The sequence below is a fragment of the Podarcis raffonei genome, chromosome 6, assembly GCF_027172205.1.
Source record: "Podarcis raffonei isolate rPodRaf1 chromosome 6, rPodRaf1.pri, whole genome shotgun sequence".
Lineage (NCBI taxonomy): Eukaryota > Metazoa > Chordata > Lepidosauria > Squamata > Lacertidae > Podarcis > Podarcis raffonei.
The window spans coordinates 24210587-24236136 of NC_070607.1; the positions used below are offsets into that span (position 1 = coordinate 24210587).

General features: G+C 42.7%; 1 protein-coding gene, 2 long non-coding RNA genes and 1 other non-coding gene across 8 annotated transcripts; 2 read left to right on the forward strand and 2 right to left on the reverse strand.

Annotated features, from left to right (window-relative positions):
- Positions 1-10851: 10851 nt before the first annotated feature.
- On the reverse strand, positions 10852-12133 carry LOC128415458 (uncharacterized). The gene is made up of 3 exons (XR_008330968.1): positions 12027-12133; positions 11132-11185; positions 10852-10997 (listed from the first exon to the last, which is right to left on the reverse strand). It is a non-coding gene; the product is annotated as an uncharacterized LOC128415458 (long non-coding RNA).
- Positions 12052-15582, forward strand: LOC128415456 (uncharacterized). Of its 5 annotated transcripts, none has more exons than XR_008330964.1 (4): positions 12052-13065; positions 13364-13843; positions 14538-14663; positions 14806-15582. It is a non-coding gene; the product is annotated as an uncharacterized LOC128415456 (long non-coding RNA). The 5 variants fall into 5 exon arrangements; XR_008330965.1 differs by having other exon boundaries at positions 12052-12859; XR_008330966.1 differs by having other exon boundaries at positions 12170-13710.
- TRNAR-UCU (transfer RNA arginine (anticodon UCU)) lies at positions 12101-12186 on the forward strand. The gene is given in 2 exon segments: positions 12101-12137; positions 12151-12186. It is a non-coding gene; the product is annotated as a tRNA-Arg (tRNA).
- Positions 15583-16481: 899 nt separating the features above from the next.
- Positions 16482-24956, reverse strand: DNTTIP2 (deoxynucleotidyltransferase terminal interacting protein 2). Its single transcript, XM_053391663.1, is given in 9 exon segments — positions 16482-16918; positions 18245-18354; positions 19314-19478; positions 20926-21021; positions 21375-21510; positions 22027-23777; positions 24792-24857; positions 24860-24937; positions 24939-24956. Coding segments are annotated over 9 exon segments (2514 nt in total). The 3' UTR covers positions 16482-16824.
- Positions 24957-25550: the final 594 nt, after the last annotated feature.

Below are 25550 nucleotides of genomic sequence, written 5' to 3' on the forward strand. Positions count from 1 at the left end.
ATCAGGGAGAACGTAACCGAGAGGTTTATGCTGCTCAAGGGTAATCAGTCACAAACGCAATTGTTGTGTAATGGAGGTTGGAATGAATGCCCCAATAGGTGAGAGACGTAGTTTCTTCTTAATCTGAAAACTGACTGTAAAAGGGACATTTACAGTGGTATCTCAGGTTAAGAACTTAATTCATTCTGGAGGTCCGTTCTTAACCTGAAACTGTTCTTAACCTGAGGTACCACTTTAGCTCATGGGGCCTCCTGCTGCCGCTGCCACCGCCACACGATTTCTGTTCTCATCCTGAAGCAAAGTTCTTAACCCAAGGTACTATTTCTGGGTTAGCGGAGTCTGTAACCTGAAGCGTCTGTAACCTGAAGTGTCTGTAACCCGAGGTACCACTGTATATTCTAAACTAAGGTCCATATGCAACACTGCAGTTCTGCTGCTACAAGGGACTTCTTGTCAACAACAGAACTTCCTCTCCCTCTCCTGTTGCCTCCAGTGCCCCTGCGCCCTCTCAAAATCAGCTTTGGAAGGTAGAGATTCTCCGGAGCAGATTCTGGGTGCGTGTAGTGGAAGCTGTCTGCGGACAAACACCGGTTCCCTCGGCCAGTAAAGTGAGATGAGTGCCGCAACCCCAGAGCCATTCGCGACTGGACTTAACTGTCAGGGGTCCCTTTACCTTTTCTAGTGGGAGCCACCATAGCCACTAGAGGGCTGTAAAAAATTGTGTCCCTGGCTTTTTAGACTTGTCTTATCTGAAACCAAAAGGGATGCATTGGTTGCTAGTTGTGATTCCCACCCCCCACCCACAGCTCTCCTACCACACTATTTGAGCAACTATTTGGTTCTTCATATACAACTCTATTATCACTAGCACCAACTAGTGAAATTAACTGTAACTGCACTTCTTACAAATACCAGATTCCATGTATTACACTAGAGCAGGCTTCCTCAAACTCGGCCCTCCAGATGTTTTTGGCCTACAACTCCCATGATCCCTAGCTAGCAGGACCAGTGGTCAGGGATGATGTGAATTGTAGTCTCAAAACATCTGGAGGGCCGAGTTTGAGGAAGCCTGGATTAGAGACTATAGGAATAGTATTGCATCCTAAATTGTATTAATGATTCAGCACTACCATCAAGAGAATGTTTTAACCACAACATACATTCCTTTTTTAAAAAAAAGTTTTAAATTTTCATACTATCTTCTGCATTTATAGAGTCTCTCCTGTCCTTCTTGGTCTTTTATCAAGTGTGCCAGTTTAAGCATAGAAAGGACATTTTTTCTTAATTGGAGGAAACATTCTTGCATGAAAGTTGCTCATTTTAAAAGCAATCCTTCTTGGGACCTGGATTATTTGGTAATGTAAACATTGGCAAGCATCCAAACCACACTTATTCTAATACAGTAGTAGTGTTAACCGGAGGAAGTAGAAACAGGCAGAGAGATCTCTGGGATGATTTGTATGATCCTGCCTGAACAGATTGACAAGGGATGCACCGATGGTGTGCACATTCCACGCCATCACCACACCACCCTGAACTTCACACCTCTTCCACGTGATTCCATTATGCTAGTGGTTTTCAACCAGTGTGCAATGGCACCTGAGGATGCCTTGAATGATAATCAGGGGTGCTGCGGGCAACCCTGGTCTCTGTCCCTCTTTCCTTCCCTCCCTTCCTCTGATGCCCCCTCACGTCTCTGCCTCCCAAAGGCTTGCACAGCTGTTTGTTGCAGCAGCCCTGGTTACAAGCTCCCAGGCAAATGGTGCCTCTGGGGCTGGCCAGGAGGGTGCTTCCCAGGCCCCTGCAGCCAAGGGGTGACATAACTCCTGAGCCCCACAGGAGTGCCGCAGAAAGAATGTAGTTGGTCAAGGGAGCTGTGGACCCAAAAAGGTTGAAAACTTCTGCATTATGCAAACATTGCTGTGGGATCCAACAATGAGGAAGCAACAAGCGCTCTGCCCTGGCAATGGGCAACTGGCTGGGACCTCTTTTTTCCAGCAATCACAGGCTCAGTGCACTTTGAGCAATGAATGCCTTGGATCTGTTATTGTTTCAAATGATTGCTGCTGCTCCTGGTGCTATCTTGCCATCTGCAAACTTTTGTTTTGAGAATAGCGAATGCAAGCAACTGAAACTTTAATTTATAGAAAACAACACAATTCTTATCTCATTGATATGACTGTGTTTTCTTAGGTTTAGTCACATTGCTCAGACATCTGCCTAGCCTGAGCATCCTGTTTACATTAGCAACTAGGCAGTTCTAATAACAGAAATCCCTGCTGGATAATTCCAGGTGCTGTGCGTGTGTTTCACGTGCTCATTTTGCAAAGAGAGGCATTGTGTTGTTGTCAGCTGGGAAATCAATTTCATCACACTTAACCTGCTAGCAGAACTGAATGCGGCTTGAATATTTGTTTTTATTTATACCAAGTTGTATTTGCATCAACAGCCTATGGGGTTATGTCTGGCTTTTACGATCACAGGGATGATTGCAATTGAAGCTGCCTGGGATGTATGGATGATGTTACACAAAGCAGGGACTGAGCGGATTCAAGGGAAAGTGGAAACAGAAGTGCTAGGCTGTACGATAGACAGAATTCAAATGTGAACCCATTCGCATTGCTATATGCATGTGGCAAGAAATGGTGACATCTGTTGAATTTCTGCCAGGCAGTGGTTAATTGCACTGGGCCATTTGGGGCTGGGGCAAAAGTGCCTCCTCCTATTGGCCTGCGAAGGAACATCTGTGTGCACCCCACCAGTGGGCCAGTCAAGAGGGAAGGAGGAAGAGGAAGGCAGGAAAGCACTGCCAGAGCCATGTGCCTGGTCTAGAGCACCTCGCTGCAAGGACAGGAGGGCGGGGCAACACAGCGGTGCTCCAAGCTTCATGTTTCTCTGCCTTATCTCTGCTCCCATTTCAGGGCTAGTTTGCAAGGACAGACTCCCTTGATTAGACACTAGCTGGCAAAGGCACTGAACGCTGCCCAGTCCACCAGAGAAGCACAACACTTGCCCTGCCCTGGGCACTGGCAACCCACGCTACGCCCCTGGAGGTGGCAATTACTCCCCAGGGTTTTTAGCCAGGGAAATTCCTAGCCCTTCTTGGAGCTGTCAGGGATTTAGCCAGGGACCTTCTGCATGCAAAGCTGATGCTCTGTCACTAAGAATCCCTCGTCAACAAAAAAGACCGTGCTGTGGCACTGAGTCTTATACAAGTGGTGTTTTTCAGGGAGGTGGAGGCAGGAAGAGCAAAGCTTAGAATTCATTTCATGTGAGGTGGGCGGGCTGGAAGAAAGCACAAGGACAGAGTGGGAGAGTCACACAAAGGAGGCATTGAAATATATGTTGGCAAACAAAGACAGCAAAGAGGAATACATTAGGTGACAAGTTCACATAAAAAGTGCAATTTAAATGCTAAGTGTTGTTACGAGTTTGCGGGTGCCAAACTAATATAAATTCCTGCACCCAGTAAAGTGTTGGAATCTAATCAAGGCTTGGGGTGTTAAACTGGGTGCCCGACACCTAATCCCTGGACTCAGCAAGTGTTAGAAGCTAATCAAGGCAGGCTAGCTTATTGTGTTCAGGTAATCGTTTGGGTTTGACCGAACTGCGGGAGGCAGTGGAAGACAGGAGTCTGGTCCATGGGGTCATGAAGAGTCGGACACGACTAAATGACTAAACAACAACGATCACTTGGGTGATGGGCCATTAAGGAAAGACAAGGTGATGAGCCATTAAGAAAGCAAAGGAGAGGGGGCTCTGTGTGAGATGGCAAATGGGTGCAGCCTCCGCTCACAGACAGCAAGAAGGACAAAAGCCAGACTTTTGAAAGTGTTGTGGGTGATCTAGAAGCAAAGCTGCAGGCTGCAAAACCAGAGAGGCAGACCACAATGTTTGAATCCAAGGCTGTGGCTATGGGAGAAACAAGACCCTCTTGGGGTGCTAATGCTGTGAACCCCTCCATAGTAGGCTCATGTTGCATATATGCGTAAATAAATCACATACCCTAAAGGCACCACAGTCTTTCCAAAAGGAAACAGGAACTCTGAGTTAGCGCCTGGAAACCCTGTAATCTCGCACTGCTCAGAGATTGAGGTGGTGTGCAGTATGAGCAATCGCATCAGTGTATGCGCAGAAGCCACTTCCACCCCACCTCCCGTGGGGAATATCTCATTAGCTGCAACCCCTCAAACCACCTACCCCCAGGTCACTCCTGAGGGCTGGGAGGACCCTAAGGGATGGCTTTTCATGGGCAACTCCTCATGAGCCTCACATTTATGAACACTGCACAAAGAACACAGGACACAGACTTTCCCATTTACCTCCAAGTTTGTGACAACCTGACTTGTGGCTATTTTCTAGAGTCCCCCCTTGCTGCCCATGTCTTTGCTTTCTGGCCACCTTTTAAGCTGGCAGGGGAAAGCTTCTTTCTCAGAATTCCTGAGGCAGTTCTTCCTAGCCCCTAGCTTTTTAATATTTACCACAATAATAACATTGTTCTTTGCAGCACAATCCTACGGGGGGGGGGGGGGGACTCCAAAGAAAGCTCCCTGAATTTGGTGGGGCTTATTACTAAGCAGGTGTGCAAAGAATGGCAGCCTTTTATCTACAGTGGTACCTCGGGTTAAGTACTTAATTCGTTCCGGAGGTCCGTTCTTAACCTAAAACTGTTCTTAACCTGAAGCACCACTTTAGCTAATGGGGCCTCCTGCTGCCGCCGTGCCGCCGAAGCACGATTTCTGTTCTCATCCTGGAGCAAAGTTCTTAACCCGAGGTACTATTTCTGGGTTAGCGGAATCTGTAACCTGAAGCGTATGTAACCTGAAGCATATGTAACCTGAGGTACCACTGTATTGTTAAACTGTCACTGCAGGTTAAGAATTTCGGCAATGCCCAACCCTAACGTTTTGGGTGGTTTATTTCCTGTTGTAGCTTTTTCTTCAAGCCCCCCAAAGATTTCAGCCATTGTCTCTGGCTGCTGCCCCTAACATCTAGAACTCCCTTTCAGAACAACATGCAATGCTCCTTGCCAGCTCTTCCCTAAAATCCCTTTTCCAAAGCCTCCTTCTCCATTAATGCTTTAGGGCATGTACACGTAAGTGGCTTTGAAATGCAACAAGGCCGTTTCCATCTCCTCTGCCATGTTTCAAGCTGTGTTTTAGGCTGCTGTGCGTACCATTACCTGATCTATTTCCCCATGCTCGCAGCCCTGCCAACCCCTATTTGGCGAAACTGTCATCTGCGCATGCGTAATTTGCACATGTGCAATGGACGTCTAACAGGTAAACAACCCAGCTGGACCATGGCTTATGTTTTTGAACTGGGTGGAAGCTGCTTTAAGGGAAAGCACATCACAAAGCGGCATTTCCCAAGACGCTGCAGGACACAGATGGTCTGTGGCTAAGGTCATGCCTTCTCAGCTTCAGATACGGGTGGTGGGAGCCCACTGGAGCCAGGGTAAGTGGTAACATGTACGCAGCCTCAGTCTGTGAACAGTACCTGCTCATTTCCTATGGTATGGCTCTCCCTCCTTCCTCTGCTATCTCCCCTCGTGTCTAAATTTAGATTGCATGCTCATCAAGAGAGGGACCGTTTTTCTTTTTGTTTATGTTATGCTGTAATGCCCCACAGACGTTGACATTGAAAGCACTTATATAGAGAAATAGATCCATGAACAAACAAATAAATGCACAATAAAGTATCAAATCAATGCCTCACACACACAAACACACACACACTGTAGACTTGTCTTGCCAACTCCATTTGCTCTCCTGAAATAAATACTGGGCTGGATTCCCTGTCAGATTTATGCTGTGCCCTGCAAAGATGCAATCGACTGGAGAAAGTCGCCCAGATTGTTTGATCACAGATTGTTCCCTTCTTCCCTTTTTCACATCACTGATCCAAATGACTTCCTTTTGCTCGCCGCAGTGCACCACTGTCTCCACCACAGTCCTTGTTTAGTATGTGCAAACCGTTCACAGAGTGCATGGATGAAGGAGGGGAAGGGAGAACGCCGCATTAGGAAAGCATTGGAGAAAAAAAAGGTAAGAGTTTTCCCAATTTGCTTTCAGCTGCAGTAGCCTTTGCTGCTATTTTTGGAGCTTGGTTCTCGTACCTTTTTGTGCAAAGTTGTTTTTTTTTTTAATGTAACGGCAGGGTGAACTTTAGTCTAGCACATTTTATGCAGGTGCGTTTTAAAGGACACCAGAAACTATTTTTTACTTCCTCTCCCCCTTGCCCTTCAGCGGTGGTCTTATCATCTTCACTTTTGTTTCTGCCCACCTTTCCGGGACAAGATGTAAAATATTGATCAAAAGCAGCACGTTAAAGGGAAAGGTGGGACAAAGCAGATAGACGGTACAATTCACAGAAAGGCTTGCAGGGCATTATAAGGAGGATCTGAACCCAGAGACTGAATTATGATATGAGGCTCAGCTACAAGGCAATATAGAGGAATGCAGGAAACAGGTGTGTTCCTGCCAGATCCCTACATTCTACATATATCAGGGGGTTTCAGACTGGTCCTCAGCCCCTCTTTCACAAAGACAACAAGGATGTCTGTACAGCCCTTGTGTGGGTGTAGAATGCACAGCAGACTTTCACCAGACTTGGTCTTTTATGACACCTCCTTAAGCAGTGGAGGATAGTCCATTAGGATGAATAGGGCACTGCCGTGCCAACCTCAGTCTGCCTTCAGCCAGCCCCCACCTGCTTGCTTTCTTACTTCCATCCCATCCAGAGGGTGACATTGGCACTGAGCTGCCTCCTCCTTAGTCTCAGTGCTACATTTGTGAAAACTCGGCTAGGAGGAAGATTGAGACAAGGCCAGAATTAGTTGGGCTCTACCTATTATTGGCTCTTGCTCCCCCTAGTGTTGGGCTCCTGCCTTGCATCCCAATGGACACCAGCCACGACTGTACTGAAGTTTAATGGCAGAGACCACTTGTGTTGCATGCCAAAGGTTCCAGGTTTCAATGCATTGTTTCTGCAATTTAAAAGGATCTCAAGGAACAGGATGCTTGCTGTGACCTTGGGGAACATTCACCCTGGCCAGATCTGGGCTAGGTGGACTAATATTCTGAGGCCCACACTACGCATTATGGGCTTGACCACATTTGAGCATCATTTGGGTGTTAATCCACTTTTCCCACAATTGAATAAGATTGAAATAGTCCACAGCAATATGTATTTGAATTTCTATATAAGGAGCAACCACCATCTTTCCTGTTCACACCACAGACGGTGTTACTGTGGTTGTTCGCTCCTACCTTCTAAGTTGTTGATTTTATTATGCCAATTAGGTAGCTGAATGCAGACAACTGTGCGCATACCTTAAAAAAAATTCCTGCAAAGGAGGTACACAAAAGCACACAGTCAAGGCAATCATAAAGGTTCAGCACACATTTGCAGTTTTCTGGATATATATATGTACATGAATGAGATAATCACTCACTTTTCAGATTGCTGTTGTAGATTTTTAAAAATGTGTTTTGCTTGTGCAGTTTTATAGTTTGGGGCAAATCTTTCACAATAAGAGAAGGAGGAAACCCCATGGGGATGGTAGGGTTTACTGGAAACAATTTCATTCACTTTTTTTGAAAAAAGAAGAATCTAATTCACTGGCTCTCATTGTGCTCCCAATCTGAATTTAAGATGCTGGCTTTGACTATCTATCTATCTATCTATCTATCTATCTATCTATCTATCTATCTATCATCTATCTATCTATCTATCTATCTATCTATCTATGATCTATCATCTATCTATCTATCTATCTATCTATCTATCTATCATCTATCTATCTATCTATCTATCTATCATCTATCATCAATTTCCCACCTTTCCCCCTGGAAAGTTTGGGAGCAAAATATCTCAGATGCCTCCATTCCCCCATTCCGTAGGCGCCTGCCTGCTACTTTCATTTACGTTTAGGTCTCCTAAAGATCCCACTGCTATCTGAGGTGAGTGACCGAGAAGGGGGATTCTCAAATGTGGTGGACAGTGAAAATATTCTTTAAGTGGGCCTTTTAAGAATCTTGATTCCATTGGGATTCCGCTACTGTCTCAATTAGCTTATCAGCTTGTTCAGATTTTGAGGTTCTATTTTTTTCTTTCTTGATTTGTATTATACTAATGTAGTGTAATCTATGTTGAAAGCATAAATCAATAAAATAAAAACAAACAAAATTAAATAGAAGAAACAATTAATATAGACCTGCAATAATCTTTTAAAAAGCTATCTGTCCTGTCCAACTGCAACCATGGAATGATTTAATCACTTGCCTCATGCCATTCCCCCTGATTAAAAACTAATCCCTGAATCTGCTTCTTGACCGGTAGAAGAAATTGATAGCTACCAGTAAGATATCAGTTAGTTTCCCTTTACAGGGATCATACAAAGGAGCAAATAACAGCTTCGGGGAAAGATTTTAGTTGGGTCGTCTAGGGGTACATGGGAAAAGTCAAGCCTCCCTCCTACATACACTTTGGTCCCAGTGCACACACCCCCTGACAACTGCTGTTAATTTTTAAACAACTGGTCTTCTGTGTAGCATCTGGGGGTTTGCCCCTTTGTGGCAGAAGAGAGGGATACAAGCTCCTAGAATAATATTCTACCACCTGATCTTCAGCACTAAAGCAAACTGATCCTGCATGTTCACTGGGAAATAAGCACCACTTTATTAAATGGGCCTTATTCACTTCTGTAAGAAATTGTAGGCTCATAGTCTTAGGCAAAAATAGTTTATTAGAAGCAGAGGTTGCTACTACCCACTCATTTTCATGCAAAGGCTTGATCCTGTCTTCTCCTGTCTCCCCCACTCCACAGACCTCTGCTTTCCACATATAGTATGTCTGGCTAGACATAGTAAACATCCAAAGTATTTACCCAAATTACAGTGGGCTCACATGTTCACTGACACACTGTTAAACACAGATGACACAATCACCTATTCACTAATTATAAAATTCCTTCTCTGTTCTGTGGCATCTTGCTAGGCTGTTGTTGTTTTTTGTGTTGTTTTTTGCCAATTTTATTAGCAAATCTTTAAAAACCAAGGTACCCATCCCTGTAGGCTAGATTTTTCCATGTAGCAGCTGCCTCTAAGGATGAAGGTGATAGTCACAGATATGATGCCTATTCTCACACACCCTCAGCAATTCCCAGAGCTAGCTCTTAAAAATCCCTGTGAAGAGCCTTGTTAGTGTCTCCAAAAGAGATACATATTTCTCACATGGATGGAAATGGGCTTGGAATGACTGGCAGGCTCTGGGACTGACAGACTGGAAAAAAGTGGGAAGCCTCACACTTCACAGTAGAAATGAAAATTCTGTTTGCCTTTGTAAAACAGAAAACCAGGAGTCTTTATTCTGCACACAGGCAGATTGTCTTGCAATGTTTACTTTTCTGCTCCCAACCCACAAATACTTTAAAGTTTATTTATGTCTGTGTGCGCCACACTGCACAAGTGAGGGTAAGGTGATAACAGAGATTTATGACCTTGCTCCATTAACACCTTGATCAAGGAACTTCTGAAGAAGCCTTGGCCCTCAAGACAGTGTTGGACTCTGCTTCCCATCAGCCCCAACCAGTATGGTCAATGGTCAGGAAAGATGGGAACTTCTCCAACAACAACGGCAAAGGCCATAGGTTCCCCATCCCTGCTCTACACATTTTCAAACCCTGTTCTAGAAAAACTTGGAGTTCAATAAGAACATACTACAACTCCTATCATCTGACTGAGGCTGATGGGAGTTGCAATCTAAGATCTTTGAGGGCCACAGGTTTCCTATCTATGATATATCCCTTTTAAAAAGTAGATAGGAAGCACAGAGCTGCATGGCTGTCCAACCAAAGCAAGGCTATTCTCCTCTTGAGCATGTGAAAGGTGGGGAAACTTTGGCTCTCCTGACGCTGCTGAACTACAGCTCCCATCAGCTCCAGCAATTGTGGTCAATGGCCAGGGATGATGGGAGTTGTAGTTCAGCAACATATGGAAGAACCAAGATTCCCCATACCTGATCTGTCTAGGGTTGCCATATTTCATAAAGTAAAATTCCTGACACCTGCAAAATTGTTGAGCATTTTAAAAAAGAAATCAATGAAAATTGTAAAGCCTTTTTTGGGGAACAAACACAAATTGTTGAGCTTTCGAGGGCAAACCTACCCCCCCCATAGTGATTTTAAGTTTTTTGAGCTGTTTCTGCTACTTTTTCCATCACATTGGGGAGACTCTATGATAATTAAAGTGGTATAAAATTGACTCGTGTTTTCAGTGAAGCTAGAGCCTGAGTAGGAGCTGCTCTCCAGAGTTTCAGGAACAGATATTGCCTAACATTGTTAGCAGAGACCCTTTAATTGACTTAATATGGGAACACTTTCATGCTCGTCTTTAGCCCCTTGCCAGAACTTCCTTCTCTCCTTTTATCTAGGGGTGCAGAAGAGAAATTGTGTCATTCATATAGCTGGTACTGACTATGACAGTCATTGCAAAGGGCTGGGGAGAAATGATTTTTGGGAAATAATGTTTATTGTGCATGCCTTTTTATTTTACTTCCAGCAGTGCCATCTACTGGTGAGTGAGAAATAAGGGGTATGCTTTAGCATGAAAATCTGGAAGAATTCACATTAATGGTTTTTGTTTTGAGGGAAGTTTTTAATGTGTGATATTTTAGTGTATTTTTGGTTTCTATGGAAGCCGCCCAGAGTGGCTGGGGAAACCCAACCAGATGGGCGGGGTACAAATAAATTTATTATTATTATTATTATTATTATTATTATTATTATTATTATTATTATTATATTGTTTTTTAAAATGTAATCAAATAAAAATCCCCAACTTTACTGGCAGTGTTACACTTAAAGAGTCCTCAGAGGCTGGTAACTGATGCAGAGGGTGCCTGTAAAATTTATTCTGGAAGTAAGGTATAGGTATCTTGGGCTAGATGAAGGATGTTCATCTTCAGTGAAGCATCTCTCAAGGCTGCATGGAAACCTGGTAGAAATATAATCTCAAAACCCAAGCAGGTTCATATGTTTGTTTCAAGAAAACTTATTGAAGTGGAGGGGTGACTGATCAATCAATTCCACCCCACCCCCACAGAAAAGGTAGATAAAATTATGACTTACTGAATTGATGTCTCTTGGCAAAAGGTGTGTGCAAAATGGACTGCCAATGATTCACTGTAAAGAGAGGAAAGTTACTGGTGATGAGTGAAAGTTCTTCCGTGCACTTTGGAAAATAGTGGCCTTTTAAGAAAGGATCTGACACACAAACAAAAATAACTCCTAAATTAGTGCATAATTTTACATGGAGTTGAAGCATGAAATGATTGAATTGCTTCTTTAAATGACCGACAGTTTTAGGAAGTGTTTAAAAATAATCTGCATTTAATTTTAAAAACCCAATGACTTCTAGCAAAAAAATTATTAAGAATTATTAATCTTTCCATTGGTGAAGAGTTCTGTGTAATCAAAGAGCTTGCATATTCTTATGCCGCAATAAATTAGTCCAGTGAAAGGCACTACTTTATTATTCTCTCTCACCAGTTCAATGTTTTTATAAAAAAAACTGGAAAATACAGGCGAACAATTGCTAAATATTTTCAAATGATATTTAAAGACACAACCATAATGAAAAAGGAATATTGTAAGATTCAACAGGCTTGAAATGATCCGATCAGCAAAATTATTTACTAAAAGCACTACATGGTTCAATTCCCACATTGAGTAGATATAGCCCTCTTTTTATTTAATGCACAATGAAATTAGTCAATTTTAGTAACGCAGTAAAAAAAAGTAAAGTATAGCTACATGCGCTCTGGTACACAATAAATATTTGTTTTAAGGGTGTCCTTGGCAGCCCTGCCCTGCAATAATGAGTAGTATTGATTTCAACTGAAGTTCACACTTAATATGGAAATTAGTTCCATGAGCTGTTTAAAACTCGCAAGGTAAAAATAATAGCAACTTTTCTTTGTGGCGCCACGACATAATTCAGTTTTAAAAGAGCAATGGAGCACACCCTTTCCTGCTGCGAAGGACGGGACGAAGTCTTTCTGTGGGTTGTATAGCGAATGTACAAAGAATCCAACAGGTGGCTCCGTGGCGCAATGGATAGCGCATTGGACTTCTAGAGGGTTGAAGGGATTCAAAGGTTCCGGGTTCGAGTCCCGGCGGAGTCGCAGGGAGAATTTTTGTTTCGTTTTGCTCCGGTTTTCTCGCCTACTTTTTTTTTTTTTTTTACAGAAAGCAGTTCCGCGTCTTAAAATCGGATAAATATTTGCTGAGCCGGCGAAAGCTTGCCGTGAAGGCCAGCAGCGCCAACCCTTTCCTTTAGCTTACACAGCGCCGACTACGGACTTCCCCTCAGGAGGGAGGCGTTGCCTTAGCGAGCCGGCCGAGTCTGAGGGGAGAAAAGGCCGCGGCCAGAGGAGCGAGGGAGGCCGAATCACCTCAGAGCGCCAAAAGCCCGCCTTCCCCCGAGCCAAAATGGGGCGGATGCCTCGCTACGCCAGGCTACACTCGGTTTCTCAGACTGCCGGCATGAGGAGGGAAACCCTTACGAGTCCCCGCAAAACTCGCCCCTGGCTGTCCGCTTCCTCCCCTGGCTGCGCCGCCATTGCAAGGCTGAAGGGGGAAGGAAGAGCCGCCTCATGGCCGCCTCAGCAAGACTGGCCTGAGGCAAGTGCCACTGCTTTATCCGCGCAGCCAGGGCAAAGTGGAGCAGGAGTGTACTGTTTCGACAGCATCTCCCCCAAAAGCCTAGAAGCAGTTCTTCATTTCTTTTGCTTACATTATTTAAGAAAAATAAAAATATTCGCCCCCGCAGATCCAAGGAGTGAAGTGGCGCAGCAGGTGGTTCTTTATTATTTCTTGAATTTACTGTATATACCGCCCTTATACCCGGAGGTCTCACAGGGCGGTTCACATAAAAGGAGCAACATAAAAACCACAAACTCAAACGAAAAATAACAACCCAATTACACCCCCCCCCAAAAAAGAGACACACATTTTTTTAAAAGGGCATTCCTCTTCCTAGTACCTCACAACGACCCTGTGAGGTAGGTTAGGCAGAGAAAGCGTGGGGAGGGGGTACATGATTGACTCAAGGTGGGCTGAGTGGGGGGATATGAACCCTGGTCTCCCACCCGGGATCCTTTTTTTTGTATGTGAGCAAGTGGCCCTCATAATGCCACCTCAGAAGTAAAACCCGCCAAGTCTCAGGTAAAATGGGCACAGCCTAAGCAAAGGAAGGAAAGCATGCATGTGAACAAAGAGACGGATTACAGAAATAGGGCAGCAAGATGCTGGTGCGTTTTTTATCCTATTTAAAGGCTGCTTTTGTTCCATTTCTCTCAGCTAAAACTTTTTGGCAAGGCCTGTGTGCACATTCCAAGCACGTTCACATTTCTGTCTCAGCGACGTCTACGCTGGCTTGGTCTTGTGCACAGAATGGAAGATGGCAAGATCCCCACGGGCGTCTGGCTTCAGGCACTGGCATGACACGAAGGCTAGCAACATCAACCCCACTGGTGTGGGAATAATCCCATTGCATGGAGACGGCTATGTCAGGTCATATATCCACAGCAGTGACCAGGCGAGGGATGACTGCTGGGAGGAGTGAAGAAAGAAGAAACGCCATGGTGCACCTGCAGCAGCACAACTGGATGCCTTCATCTGCCTTGGCTGCGACAAAACACGTGTTGGTATCTGCAGCCACAGCAGGCGCTGTAACTCCAACGGTTTGACTTCTCCTGAAGGTGCACTCTTCCATATTCTTCCAGACAGATGCCAACATCATCAGTGCTAGAGTGCAGAATTAGCGCTGAGGACATCAAGGTTAGCTTGCCTTGCTAGGGGCCACCGAAATTGTGAGAAACGGATTGAAATCCTTATTTAGCAGCAACCACTTGACCTTCCCAGACCCAAGGGAGAGAATAAAAGCTCTTTCAACAGGCTATTTGGGCAGACAAGCCAAAGCTGTGGATATTTTCAATGGGAAAGGAGAACTGAAAGCTGGCACATTTAAGTGGGCCCTCTTTTTATTTATAGATATTTTAAAAGAATCTCTTTGTATGACCAACGTTCTGCTGATCAGACAGCTTATGTAATGTCCCAAATATTCATGAGGTTCAATGAACAGTGTTGCATCACTGCCTCTGCGGAGGGATAATTTGGCGATGTCTAGCATTTTAGAGCAAAATGGAGTCATCACTGAGAAGTACATTCTCAACCCATCTGGGAGAATGATTATAAGACAATAAAACAAGTCCTTTTAGTTTTCTGTAGAAGGGCTACCGCAAATGCATTAAAAATGCCTGTGAAGTCTGACCACTAGAGTTCAGGTGTTGGGATAGTGCACTAGCGAAGCCCTGTAAGTCACAAAACAATCAGGCTTACCGTTGAACTAAATACAAATAGAATACAACGGTAAGCAGAAGCTAACATTCGCAGACGGATTGTACCCCTTCCACAGTAGTTTCAGTGCAGGTACTACAAAACAGTTTATCACATTCTCTCCCTTCTGTCTTAGGTTGAAACGGCTACACAGCAGGTGGTGCAAAGTCCATCCCATGATCTCCAAGAAGGAACCAGAAATAAGAGTAATGTATCAGGCCCAATGACCAGGGGACGGACATGACTGATCCAGATACTTCAGGTGAGGAAATTTCTTCTGAGTGGAAATTATTGTGTGGCCAGTGAGAATCTCACTAATTGGGTAAGGAGGCAGGTATTCCTTTGGAAGGGAAATGGTAATTATTTTGCTTTCCTTCTGACCTTTCTCATTGTTTCAACAACAGGGTTTGACCCTACGAAAATCATTTACCCACCGAAAAAATGGAAAAACAAATGACTCAAAAAGTTTTGCAGCAAGTTGAAGGCTGCCAAGAAGGTACCGGGACCACATTGCTCACTGCTTTTGATGTGAAAGACTAGCACCGAGAGTCAGTGTGGTGTAGTGGATTAGGGGGCCCAAAGTGCTAGATAACACTCTTACTGGTGACATGAGAAATCTTTAAAATTCCTGTTAACACCATAATAATTCCTAGTGTAATGTCCTTTTGTTTTGAGCTGAAATGAGTTATGTGAACAGCCCATTTAAAATGTTTCGATCATTATCCCTTTTAAATATGAAGTCTTACCTTGAAAGAGGGTACTATCTTTGATCTTCATATTCACATTCATATTCATTTATAGAACTCGGGTCAGGATTCATCTGAGTCCCATCAATTGAAGCCCTGTGCAACAACTTCCGCAATGAGGTCTTCCCCCTCTTCTCCCCCATGCCCTCTCCCCAATTGGTTGGGGTGGGTGGGTTGGGGAACACCCAAAACAGCACTTTGGGAGCAGGAAGGAAAGGGCAGATCATTTTGTCTGGCAAGCTGAAATGTGCTGCCAGAATGATCAGAAGACTGTGACATTGAATTCCTCCCCTTTCCAGAGCATACCTTCACAATATTTCCATAACAAAATAAATTTTCTTAAATTCATTGGTGAATATAATGCATTAACATCACCTGATCGTGAATTCTTAGAAATATTTTAATGGGGAAGCACACACAGGTTTTACACTTTTCTATGCCAACATCACAAATTGGATGTTTGATCATTTCGCTCATGTGGCATTGTAATTCTACGTCCCAGATACGCTGGCAAATTGTAGTCCTAGCTTTCTCGAAGCCTGTCGCTCTCAGGGTCTGCTGTGGGATCCCCAAGCCTTTAACCTTTTGCAGCAGTGTAGCTTTCCATCTGGATTGGTAGGTATCTAATAAGGTTAAAGGTGCCAGCCCAACCGGGAAGAAAATAAGCTTTAGCCAATAATGGATCTTCAATATCCATATCCGAGTACTGATAGGAATTTGCCCAACCTCCAAACGGACCGCTATGTTGGATACGCAAGAGGGGATCCCCAGCAGGCAGCGGAAAAACTTAGTTTGGAATGCCTCTAAGAGAGTAAGTTTTTAAAGCTGCAGATCTGGGATCCATATAACAATTGTGATAGTATTTTGGCAGCAAAGACCTGGGAGGCTGCCGGTATGTGTTGGCCCCATAAAAGGTCCCATAAAAGAATCTTATTAACGCTTTGGTAGATCTTTCTGCATTTGCAATAGTATTATTAATCTGAAAGCGCCAGGAGCCCCTTTCCTGGAAGGTTACACCCAGGTATTTAAAGGTTGCTACCTGTTCTATTGAGCGATTGTCTATTCTCCATTTGTGCCTCCTCCTTTTTTTAGAGAACACCATGACTTTGGATTTGTTGTAGTTAATTGTTAGTTGTTCGATGCTGCAGTATTTGGTAAAAGATCTCAAAAGTTTTCTTAATCCAACACAAGAAAAAGAAATTAAAGAAATATTGTCCCTTGTATTTCTGATATTTTTAATGATCTGTGATATTGTGTGTGTTGACACTGGTCTGTGACCGTATTAATAAATTCATTCATTCAACATCACAAATTTTCATTTTAAGATTTTAAAGTTTATATTAGAATTGCCATTTTTTATTTAATTGACCCATATATATTCAGAATGCTTAATATTGCATAAGTTTATCTTTTTCTTTCTGAAGGTTAGTTCCATCATCTTTTATTTATTTTATTTCACAAAATTTATGCACTGCTTGTTTGTAAAGAAAACCTCAAAGCGGTTTACATATTTCAATTCCACTTCCAAGATATTGTTGGAAAACCAGGACCGGCCTTGTCCTCTTCTTCCTGATAAGATAACTGAGTCCAGTAGTTGTAAAATCATTCATATATATATATATATATATATAATCTTTAACAGGGAATTTAAGTTCAGCCCCCCGCCTTTTTTTAAAGCTATGTGCGGAATTTTTTCTTCTTCCGATACTTCTTGCCTGCTGCAAGGGCTGATTTTTCAGCAATGATGTCTTGATACTTCCTTTTATTATATCTGAACAAGAGAAATAATGTTATAAAGTATGAATAATATACATTAAAAATATGCAGGTGCAAAGTAACTTTAAGCAGCGTAGTGACTATCATCAGTTATAAACCAAACCAAAAAATAGATTTAATTTAATAATAGCAATTATTGTTGGCCACGATAGAGAAAATGAACCATGGTATTCAATGCTGGTGCATTTGAGTACCAGAACAAACACCAGAAGAGAGCTGTTGCCTCATACCCTCCTTGTGAACGTCCTGAAGACAGGTGGCTAACCACTGTTACAAACAGAATTCAGGACTAGAAGGACCCCTGGTATGATCCTACTAGCTACAATAAAACTGAGAAAAGATTTTAGATGGTTTTTTTTAGAATAAAACTAGTTCCAAGAAACTTAAAAAAGGAATATTTTTATAGCTAACAGCTTAGTTTTATATTAGTATAAAAACAGCTATTCTATGATGCCAATTCTACTAGTCACAACTGAAATTACACTCATTAATTGATTAAAATTAAACAGAAGTACTGTTTCTCATACACCTTAACAAGAGATTGAACGGGCAGCAATGAATCATCATGCATGTCCCAATCAGGCACAGAATCTCAATATTGTCTCTCCAACATAAATACCTTAAAACAGGAAGAAAATGGGCTCTGTCTTAACAGGCAAGCAAGATGCTACTACAACATGCAGTATGAACCGCAATATGCAATTCTTACAAAGACAGAGGCTGGAATCCAATGTTGCATAACTAGATGCTTGTTCAAAGGGGATTCACATTCCTCTCTGCACTGCAGCTCCCCATTCACCCTCAAAATCTGCTCCAACCTACTGTACCATATTCTGATGGCACTCATGAGGGGAGGAGAGAAAAGTGAAGTTCCACTGTGAGCATAGGTCCATTCTGCTTGCACACTGGGAACACCCCAAAGAGATGAAGTATCTCTGCCGACTTTTCAGGATTGTCTTTTTCTCCTGTATCCATGAATATGCATTTTTAAAAATAAAGAAACCCACCCTGCCGTTCTTTATATATACACAAAGCACTTACATCATTACTCACGTGACATCAAAGCAATAAAAACACAACCCCAAACAGACAGTTTCAGTATAATCTGAGCACTGAAATGGACAAGGCCCTGTGCTTCAAAGTCCAACCAACTATGCTTCTGAAATTGTTTGGGGTGCATAGCAGGGCCTCCGATGTTAAATGCACAAGATCATATGGGAGTAATGTGGTCCTCCAGATATTGCTAGTAAAACCGTAACACATTCTTTGACATCACCACATTGCTTGTATAAAGTTTTCAATTGAAATTCATTCCAAATACCTTCTAAACTCAGAATCTGCCAGAAGTTCTTCCACTATGTTCTTCTTCCTCTCTTTCTTGGGAATTCGGGCATGATAGAAGTCTATTGGAGAATCCACAACAGTTCCAACCTGAGAAAAGAAAATAGAAGATATTTTATTGCTACATACACTTGAAGGGCTATTTTTACAAAAGAGGTGTCACTGGACAAACAAAGAGCAGTGATGCCCAGTACATACTACACTCTCAAACACAATTGCTAAATACATACAACACAGTGAAGAACTTGCAATATCCAGAAAAGGTTTTGATATAAAAGAAAGAAAAGCAGCATGCTAAGACACTTTTATTGAGCTCATCTTAGGGGGAGATTCATAAATCTAGCACACAATTAAACATGTTTACAGAATTTAAGTTCAAATAATGGTGCAAGTTCAGCTGAATCCATTTGACTCTTCAGTATGCTTATCCGTAGTGATGGACAGCATTGTGGAGCTGTAATATCCCAATGGTCGAGTTGCTGCTGCATAGTGGGGTGGAGGGGGTGATGTCAGCGCAATGCAAATACACTGGCAGAGCCACCAACTCCCCTCCCCTTGTGTGCTGCAGGGACTCAGCCATCAGGAGGTCTGGTGAGCAATGCAGCCCCACCATACCATCTACTTACTATTGCTTATATGTGCTCTGGACTCTAGTAACTGGCTACAATAAAAATATATACAAGGAGTGAAGCTTTGGATGCAGCAGGGACCATGCACTTTCTTTTTCAAGCAGTAGCAATGAAAAAAAAAATGAACACAGAAATGTTTTGTGCATACTACATTTGAAAGTCAGGAGGCAAAAAGCATTATGCTGAGCAAATGGAATGCAAATGTGAATGACTGAAGGAAGATATATGCTGGAATACAATAAGCCCAGATTTTGGAGCATATTTTAATGAAGTGTTTAATTCTTAAGGTGACATGCACATACAAAATTTGTTACCTAAGGAAAGTAGATAACGGTCAGGATGTTCCAAAGTATGCTTAACTTCAGCGTGGTGTATAGCAGAAACCCAAAGCCAGTTGAAAATATCTTCTCATTTTCTTACCTGAAAGTATTTGGGGACACCTTCTCTGTCATTCTTTTTATAAAATCTCTTAGGATCTATGGCTGCCCTCATCTTCAGAGCCTTAAGGTCATTTTTCAATTCATCAGTCATTTCTGGGGCTTTCATACCAAACCAACCGTTGCCTGTTGTTTTCTCTCGCTCTGCCTGTATTCAACACACCAAGAAACAGCAGTTCAGTATTTGTCCACTTGCTAATAAACTACTGCATTTTCATGCAATAAAGTCAGCTAGTTAAGAACTGCAAGCAAGCTTTATGATTAAAAGTGTTAGAAGCTAGACATATAACAAAAGGTTATCCTAACGTTTAGAGCTTTACATTAAGGCAGTTTTCACAATATTCAAACATTTTCCTTGTATTTAAACAGGCTTCAATGAATTTTTAAAAAAGCAACTGTAACTATCTAAACCAACATTATTAGTTTACCAAGGTCTTCATATGTTATTTTTAAAGTAAAGAAGCACTTTAGAGATTATATGGGTAAGAAGTGGGTAAGGAGTTTAAGTAGTGTGTGGATGTGAATGAGTGTGCATGTGTGTTATCCCCATATAGATAAAGCTTTGGATTTCCTCTGACAATGTTTTGATAATACAGCTTCCCACCACCATCCAGCAGTGGGCATGGAAATACAGCATCTATGGGCTGAAGTCAGACTCTGTTATTACCCTTTAAACTTTAACTGTTTCAAGTTAATACATCTTGGTTTCAATATTATGCTTTAGTGCCAAATTAAACCCAAATACCCAAGAAGCTCCTGTAATATTAAGTAGCCCACACTTACAAGCTGACATCACTATATGCGCAGTATCACTCTTTCCTCATTCAATGTATCCTTATCTTTCACATGAAGCTTACTTCCTCCTCTGTTCCCCCAAATATCCACAAACATCCAATCTTAAGCTTTCACCTTTTTGTCCTCCTCTAAGCTATTGCCTCTCTCTTGCATGGTTCCCCACACCCATCCTAAAGCCCCCGAGTCCTCTTGTCTCTTCAGGAATCATAATCTCTTGGCAAGCCCCTTTCTTCTGCCACCCATGTGCTCTTAAGTCTTCTTCACATGCTGCTGTCTGACTTCACAGGCTAAGCTGTAAAAAAGACCTACTGATTCAGTGTTGCAGTTGTCACATGCAACCACATGAACATTAAGGAGCACTTGATTGAGTCTGATTTCGCTGGCATTTTGCTCAAGGGCTGAAGAGTGCTTTTAAAAAGGAAGAGCCTGTTATTATCAACCTTCTTCATCTTTCATTTGTCATATTTTCTGTTCTTCTTCCAAGAAGTTCAGAACAGCTTATATGTCACCACCCTTTGGGTGATTAAACATTCTATGGCCTTTTAAATGTGTTTGTGGAAGAGGTGTTATTGCTTTGCTTTTTGTGTTCTTGTTTTGTATTTTTATGTTGTGAACCGCTTTGTGATCTTTGGATGAAGGGCACTATACAAATTAAATAATAATAATAATCCCATTATCTAATCATTGTAAGGCAGACTAAGCTGAGAAGTGAAGTGACGGGTGCTTACATGCCCTCAGAGAGCTATAAAGTCAGCCCAATTCTTGTAGCTTTGAGCATTGCTCAGTGACCCTCTACTTACCCTACGTTGTTTCTTCAGCTGGTGGACCGATTCTTTTAAAGGTGGAACAGATTCTTTTTTTTCAAAATCTGGAGTTATAACACTCTTTTTCAAAAGCTATAAGGGTATATTAAAGTAGCATAATTACTACACAGTGCTAAGCAGACAAAACACAAAAGAAATTTTAGGAAACTTGAAAACTGCAGTTAAAATAAAAGTTAAGCTCCCTAAGGACTAGGTCAGGACAAAAAACTGAGTCACAGGAAGGTTACTGATGAGAGTGGCTCAATAGGACTTGTAGAAATCACAGAACAGTTGAGAAGTTAAGCTGAGAAAGGAGCACCAAAGAAAAGAAAATCTGGAAAATGCAGTTTTTCTGGCAAAAACAAGGAGTAGATTCCTTCAATGTTTTATTGAGGGCTTCCTTCTAACCCAGCTTTTAGCACAACAGTGAACATTGGGTACTTTACCTCATCTTTCTTTTTCTCCTTTAGTGGCACAACTCTATGAAAGCCAGATTTCTGCTTTCCTGCATCAAAACTAATATATGAGCCTCCGAGGTTTTTAACATTTAGACCAGGATCAATGCTGCTTGAAAATGATAAACTAGAAGAGAAAGAAATGTTAAATTTACACGCATTTTGACACCACCCTCTAAAGCTTATTACAGACAAATATTTAAATGAGCAAACCAAATCAGTTTTGAAAGCACTGACACACACCTAATAACTCCTTCCTATAGGAACCAAGACATGCAAACAACTCTTTAACTGAAGTTTTAACTTTTCTCTAAGGCATGCGAGCTGCAACAGAGGCTTTCAACAGAATATACCAAGGTTGTACACTCCCAACAGAAAGCTCTTAAAAAGCAGCTGAAATGCATATGGCAAACCCACAGACTGTCAACAGCCTAGTTTACAGTAACTTTTAAGCAGCTATTTTGCCCCTACTCCACGGTGACTATTCCCTGGAAAACTAGAAATCATGTATCAGACAATTCATGTCTGCCACTGCTTCCATTTTCTCAGACCTTGTAAAACAATAAACAATTCTGCCCCAGATACATGCATCTAATAATACTGCTTAACATAAACTATTACTAAGTTCATTGAGAGAACTTACATTTTATTATTTTCATTTATTAAATCTTCCTCCTCATCTATAAATTCTTCTTCACTGTCTTCCAATTCAGAGGATTCCTCACTTTGTTTATTACCTTCTGTGTCCTTCTCTTCTAAATACCATGATCTGGTGGAGTCCAAGCCAGGAGTTTTATCAATTACAAATAGTTCTTCACTATGTGCTTCATGTAAGGCAGTAGTGGTTTTTTTACTAGTATGTGTCGAACTGGCAATTGTTTCTACTTCATTAATTTCTTCTATATCACTGTTTTCAGATTCTTCACCCTCATCACTTGTAAGAAGTGACACAGTCAAATGTGATTCATGGCCTGTTTTGGTTGTATGTGAAGATGATTCAGCAACTGGTTCATCTTGCCTTCCATCACTGTCTGAACTTGCAACAGAAATCCTGCAGTCATCAATGTTGCTTTCTATATTTCGTGACTGGAGAATATTCTTTTGTGGGCTATCTATTTTTGATGGCTTGCCTACTTCTATTGCCTCTTCTACTTGATACTGTGTAACCTTTCCAGTATCCATTTTTGGGGGTTCCACATTGCTTTTGTTTTTATCAGCAGTTGTCTGTTTCAGGGGCATACTAGACTGATCAAGTTTTATGTCATCATATGGAGAAATGTCCAAATTATTTTTTATAGGTGACTGGTTTTTAGTTACCTTTATGGATTTTTCTAAAGTTAGATCACACACTTCCTCTGTGCTCTCCGCAATTTCATATACATCAGCTAACATTTGTTTTGTGACCAATTCCTTGATATCTTTCTCCTGTCTTATCTTTACCTCCACACTGCCCACAGATTCACAGTTCCTCTCATTTGTCTTGTCTTTTTTAGGTGATTTTTTTGTGCATTCTCTTGCCTTTCGTGGGGGGCTGCCTGACACAATCTGTTTTGGATCATTGTTGAGAACAGATTCAGAATGGCCCTTTGTTTTACAGGGGCTAGGTTTCTCATTTATCAAAAGAGTTGAGAGAGATGAGGCTTGGTCTACATCTAAATCAGAATTTGTAGGTTGCTCTGAATCAGAGATTACAATAGTCTCAGATTTTGTTACACAGTCAGTCATTTTTGCTTCTTCCACCACAGCTTCACTTTTTCTTTCAGGCAGAGGCATTGCTTCTTTGGCCAATCTCAGCCCCATGCTCCTGGTTATTCGTTTAGACTGGACAGATTGCTCTGCAGAAATACCGGAGCACCATGATTCTGTATCAGAAACTTCTTCAGCTTGGGCCTCACACACTGGTGAAACAGTAGTCTTGACTTCCCGAATTCTAGTCATTCTTGCAACACTTGGAGTCCGTACTCCTGAAACAGTGGAAGAACATGATTCTGCTTCAGATATGTCATCATCTTCTTGACATCTGCTTCCTTCACTAAGAGGAGCTTTCTTGCTCTGCCTGCTTTTAGTGGGCGTCTCTGGTGGACAAGGAACTACAATTTTCCGCCTTCTTGTTATTCTTATAAATAAAGGTGTCTGAAGACCAGACACAGAGGAGCAATTTGATTCTGCTTCAGAAATATCCCCATCAGCCTGCAGTTCAGCAACTGAGTCTGCCAAATTTACAGCCTTTCTCCTATTCAGAGATGCCTGCGCTTGCAGAGGCTTCTCCGCATCCATTTTTGCTTCAGACTGCTTTGTTTTCTCAAGAGGAGGCTCAGGAACAACTTTTGCAGGGAAATTCACTTTACTTCTCCTAGTTGTCCTGACAGATGTGCTGCCTTCCGTTGAGTCCAGCTGAAAGAAAGAGAATAATGTTAAATAATATGTAAAAGCTATTTCCACAGGCAAAAGCCACATGAGAAGCTCTACTCTCAGATTCCAATGCATTGTGGCTTTTTAATCCATTAGCTATTGTTAGAATGAAACAATATTACACAAATTGTCACAGCAAGTCATCTTCTTAGTTTTACCTTGCCAACAAAAACCATTTATAAGCTTTTTGATAGATAAGACCCCCAAACTGTTTGCTTTAATGTACCGTAACTCTCACTTGGAGAAGAGGACACACACATCTGCTTAGGAGCATAATTCAGCAGCAATTTAGGGTTTTACTAAAACACCAGAAAGCATCATTATGTCTGAAGGACTCCTGTGTTCCCATTTTAATAACGGCTGTGCTATTTAAGTCCCCATGGCTGTACATGTTATGGGAGCATTATGCACCATGCAGTTTGCAGAAACTCGATAATCAACACATCATTTCTAAAAAATACTGCTACACTTACCTCACAAACGGACAAATAAAACCAACAAGGTACAATATGCTAGCAAGCACTGCCAGCGAAAGACATTTTGCTGCTTGAGGGAAACAACAAAATGACAATCCCTCCTTCTGTGTATGGAAACCACTGAATCTTACCTCAGCGCTAGCAATGGGACAGCATCCTCCACTATATGTGAGGGCAGCCAGTACCACAGCTGGCGTATCTTGCGGTGGTAGCTCTGCTGCCCAATCTCTCACCTCTGTACCCTGCCCCTCCTAAAGGCAGAGGGTGGTCCTGCCTCGAGAGCTTTCTCTATGGGGTAAATGAGCCCCACTAAGAATAGCCATAGGCGTGCAGCTGAGATATCCGTATCCTCTCTGCAATGTTCTCCTTCAGAGAGGCAGCTGCCAGTACGGTTGCACCGCATCTCTCCAGCCCCGAGCCCATCTTAATATCCATCATGCAAAACACATATGCGCCGCCCTGCTCCCCGCCCCCCCCCCCAGTGAAGACGAGTGGGGGGACACCGCTTCAAGGCACGCACCTCTGGGAAGGGCAAGGGCACTTTATCAGGAGCCCCGCGGCCACCTCCATCAGGGCTGCAGTGATCCGCCGCAGTGGATCCACGGCAGTGCTCGCGGCGCAACGGTCTCCGGTTACGCGCACGGAGGCTACGCGCGCTCCCGGGCGGACTGAGGGGTCTGCGCATTCAAACTCCAGCGCGGGAGCTGCGCGGCCCGGAAACAGAATAGCTCGGGCCGGCTCCCCCTTTGTCCCCCCACCTCCCTAGATATCGCTCCGCTCCCTTCTCACCTCTGCTTCTCCAGGGTGGTCCCTGCTCTCCGGCTCACTCCGCCGCGCTCCCCGCCGCGTGGCCACCATCTTCTCTCTTCTTTAATACGCATGGGAAGGAAGCCACTTTCAGCTCGCTTCCGGGTTGGTGTGTTCTCCTAAGTTCTCCGGGTGAAAACTTTCTGCTCCCCGAACGGTTCCTGTCAGCGGCACCGGACCGGAACGGCTCGCCTAGATCGGCGCACACATGGGCTTCCCACGCCCGGCTCTTCCGTTCTCTTAGTTGCTGTCTTGTGTGTTCTTGTTTTAGCGTACATTTTAACTATGGGATATTTATGTCTCAACGGTTTTGTGTATCTTGATGGTCTTTATATTCTGCCCAGAAGCCTCCTTTGGCATTGGGCTGTATATAGAATCATAGAATTGTAGATTGTAAGGGACCCCCGAGGGTCATCTAGTCTCACCCCCTGCAATACAGGAATCAAATAAAAATAAATAAAACAAACGATTA